This window comes from Pseudochaenichthys georgianus, chromosome 16, assembly GCF_902827115.2.
Source record: "Pseudochaenichthys georgianus chromosome 16, fPseGeo1.2, whole genome shotgun sequence".
Taxonomy (NCBI): Eukaryota; Metazoa; Chordata; class Actinopteri; order Perciformes; family Channichthyidae; genus Pseudochaenichthys; species Pseudochaenichthys georgianus.
The window spans coordinates 12,066,540-12,070,347 of NC_047518.2; the positions used below are offsets into that span (position 1 = coordinate 12,066,540).

At 42.3% G+C, this 3,808-nt stretch overlaps 1 protein-coding gene across 1 annotated transcript; it reads right to left on the reverse strand.

Annotated features, from left to right (window-relative positions):
- Positions 1-526: 526 nt before the first annotated feature.
- On the reverse strand, positions 527-3,790 carry LOC139435475 (succinate dehydrogenase [ubiquinone] flavoprotein subunit, mitochondrial-like). Its single transcript, XM_071206132.1, has 7 exons — positions 3,741-3,790; positions 3,488-3,659; positions 2,597-2,715; positions 2,360-2,471; positions 2,135-2,265; positions 1,858-1,971; positions 527-1,749 (listed from the first exon to the last, which is right to left on the reverse strand). Exons 1-7 carry the CDS (start codon positions 3,771-3,773, stop codon positions 1,663-1,665), a joined length of 768 nt encoding a protein of 255 aa, XP_071062233.1. The 5' UTR covers positions 3,774-3,790; the 3' UTR covers positions 527-1,662.
- Positions 3,791-3,808: the final 18 nt, after the last annotated feature.

The window sequence follows — 3,808 nt, forward strand, 5'->3', positions numbered from 1 at the left end:
AATGATCAGTCTTCTTAAGAACTTAAAGTATTTGTATTGCTCATCACATATGACATATAGCAGAAAGACAGGCATTGTTGTACTATGGAGGGGACTTTGACAGGAGAGTAGCCTACTTAAGAAACAGTAAAAGTATTTCATAGTATTTGGGATAGTTGCTTGTAACTACAACTGATTCCAACTTCGTCAGTCTTATTAAAAACGTATGGCCAAAAATAATCGCTCATCAAAGATAGCAGAAGCTTGTCATTTTTGCACTGTGTAAAGGCAAAGAGTTAGAACCTTTATTTTTGAAGAGTACAGCGCAAGCATAGAGCAAACTAGCCAATCAGAAGCAAGGAAGCACTGGAGACCCACCCACCTATGGAAACGGAACATTGGGTGGTATACTTGTTTTAACAAAACAAACCGTTACAACGTACCTTGGTCCAATTGCACCAAAATATTTCACTTCAATGCACATATGGGAATTCAAATATGGAGGAGTCTGTGTTGATGTTGTTGTGAACAAACAAAACCCAAATGCTCTTGTTTCTATGTCTGCACTTTATTGAACATGTGAAAATAAGTACAAATGGTAGTAAGAGGAGAACAAATGAACTTATAGCAAATAAATTAAGTAATCCTTTCAATGACTTAGAACAAGAAGCAATGATTGGGAATCTGTGTAGTACATCAAGTGAGTAGGCTACATTTTTAAAAGCCATTCTGGCAAAGCAGGAAAAGTGTGAGGTTCTTTCACAAACAGTTTTGTTTTGGAATGGAAACCTCTCTCACCGCTCATGATGCACTCAGAGCTGGCACCAGTGTTGGTGCTCAGTGTTTAATTGTTTATCAGCACCCTAAAAGCTTTGCACACACACTGACTCTTCCTGGAATTGATCAAGTTTTCAGAGGGCATACAGCAATCCCACTTAGTAGAAAGAAGCCATTGTTTCAACACATTGTGGCTGAATACATACACACAGAACTGCCTGATTTGGTTAACCTTTTAATAACTAGATGATTGAAGCTTACAGTCAGCAGTTGATCTACGTAGCATGAGATGTTCTTCATCATTTGAACCACACATGAAGTGTCACAGAAAGCACCCAACACTGAAGGCCATAATGAGCGAGAAAATACTACCTCATAGCCTACTCGACAAAGAACATAAAGTATTACTCATATTTATTGTGCATTTATGCAATATTTACATACTTAAAAGTTCCCTTTACTGCTTGTCGGCAACATGTGCATTTCAAATCTGTTCAGTTCAGAAAGCGAAAAAATAAAAAATGTAATCAAAGAAAGCATTGCCAGGTTTTAATATGAGCGTATGGTGTCATCACAGAAAGCAAAGCTTAAGTGGTGCAACACATAACTATTTTATGTTTTTTGTTGCCTGGTAATATATACAACAATATCCAGCTCACACAGAGGTCACAATGTTGAAATGATATTGGCTGCATGCAGGTTAAATCAAGGCAAAACACTGAGGAACAAGAAGATGAGACGAAGGGATTTTTTTGTATTTTACGATTCGAGAAGGGATACACATGTGCGATTTAAATGAACGTCCCAAAATGCCCTCTCTTTTACAGGGAGAGTAAGTTGATAAATAGCAGGTCAATGAGTGTATTGAATGTGTGAGGAGAGTAGAGCGTGGGCAAGGGAATCTTCTTAGTAGGAGCGGATGGCAGGAGGGACGTGGGCACATTCCTGCTCATCCAGAGAGGTGTCGATGACAGGGCGGTACTCCAGGCTCACCTGGGAACACACAAAAACAAAGATCAATCAAACCATACCAACTCTTCTGGCCTATTACGTGAATAATGGAAAAGCTCAACTTCCTGCTGTAAGCCCCACAACACTCACCTTTCCAGTCTTTACATCGACTGTGGACATAGTGTGTTTCCTCCAGTGCTGTTCGAAGGTCTTCTTCACCTGACCTGTCAGGGGCTTGGAGTAGTCATACTCATCGAGACGATCCTGGAATAAAGTCGAACAAAAACAATGTCAGAGGAAAGACCGGCAGCAATACACAGGAATAATTTGCTAATGCAAAAACATAAAAAAGAACACTGGCAAGGGAAAAGGAAAAAAACACAGCAACAATGAGAAAGAAACCCAGATTTAGTATAGCAAATCCCACCTTGAAGTCCTCCCTGGCGTGGGCTCCCCTGCTCTCCTTCCTCTGCTCGGCAGAGTTGATGGTCTGGACGCCGTTCAGCATCAGGTTCTGCAGCTCCAAACTTTCCACCAGGTCTGTGTTCCATACGATGCCTGGAGGAGAGGAAAGAGAAGGAACTTCAGCACTTGCAGCATGAAAGAGACTCAATGAGCTGTAAAAAGACAGAGTCAATCAGTAGTGCAGTACCTCTGTCAAAGGTCTTGATGTCAGCCAAGGTCTGGTAAACGGCATCCATCTTTTCGCACCCCTCCTTCAGAACGGAGCCGGTACGGAACACGGCAGCGTGGGCCTGCATAGTCTAAGGAAAAGCAGGAAGAGGCAGATTATTTATGCGTTTCTGAAGAAGTTTCTTTAGGAAACACATTTCAAATAATGTATCTAATGCACAATGTAAGGGATCTCATGTGTGTCTTTAGTGTTTACCTTCTGCATGTTGAGCCTGATCTCGGAGGTTCTCAGGCTTCCGTTGGCGTACCTCAGCTTGTCCAGGTTGGCCACAGACTCCTCTCCTGCACTGGGCGCCAGAGGGGACAGTTTCTCTCCTGAAGAGGAAACAGCACACCAGAGTCAGCTATGAAACAAGCAGGTGATTTGCACTGCGACACTAAATATAATCCTGTAGTAGTGGTGTTCATTTACATCAAAACTGAAAATTAATATTCGACTTAAATTTTACATCCATCTAGAAAAATTCATCTGATTTCCTAGACACATTCGCTCAGGGTCAAATGTGAACAAATCTCAACAGATCTTAAAATTAGGTTATTTGAGTCATGTTGCAAAAACTCCATTCTGACCTTTGAGATTATTTAAAATAAGGCTCAGAGGAAACTCGACTTCGGCACCTCCTCTGTTTACAGGCTTCAGAAATTGTAGGCAGAAGACTTTGACCAATCACAGGTCATTTCAGAGAGAAGGCATTCTTATTGGCTGTTCTACATTAGCAGATGCACGTCCCTTCAGAAGGTGCTTAAACAACCCAGAAAAAGCAAGACAGAATTCGTAAAAAGAGTCTATAAGAAAGTATATAACGCAATAATACAATATCGAAAGTGTTTTAAAAAGACGAGAGAAATGTTCTGCGGTTATGTCAGGCCCACAAGCTTGCAAAAATGTTAATGAAAAAAATGACTAGTACTGGTTCAGGTTCTGGTGGGTGGGGCTCAGGAAAGAGTGTGTCGAGAAGAGAGCTGCAGGATAAGGGCTGTATTTGGAAATTCTACTGCTTTTTTACCTTTTCCAGAAAACTGCCTTCCCTGGCTTTAAGAATCTCATTATTCTTATAGTAGGCACTAGCCATTAGAGGGGGCTCACCTGGCTTGTTCTCCTCGGCGATGGTGAGGGCGCAGGCTCTTCCAAACACCACCAGATCCAGCAGAGAGTTAGCACCCAGCCGGTTGGCTCCATGGACACTGGCACACGCCGACTCGCCGCACGCATACAGGCCAGGAACCACCTTGTCGGATCCTTCCGTATAAGTGATCACCTGATGGGGAAAAACCGTTAATAAGGTGGTCACTTTGTTGTAATTAGTGTGGATGCAGGTGCTCGTGCACACATCACATACCTGTCCCTTGTAGTTGGTGGGGATTCCACCCATATTGTAATGGACGGTGGGCAGAAAGGGATGGGATC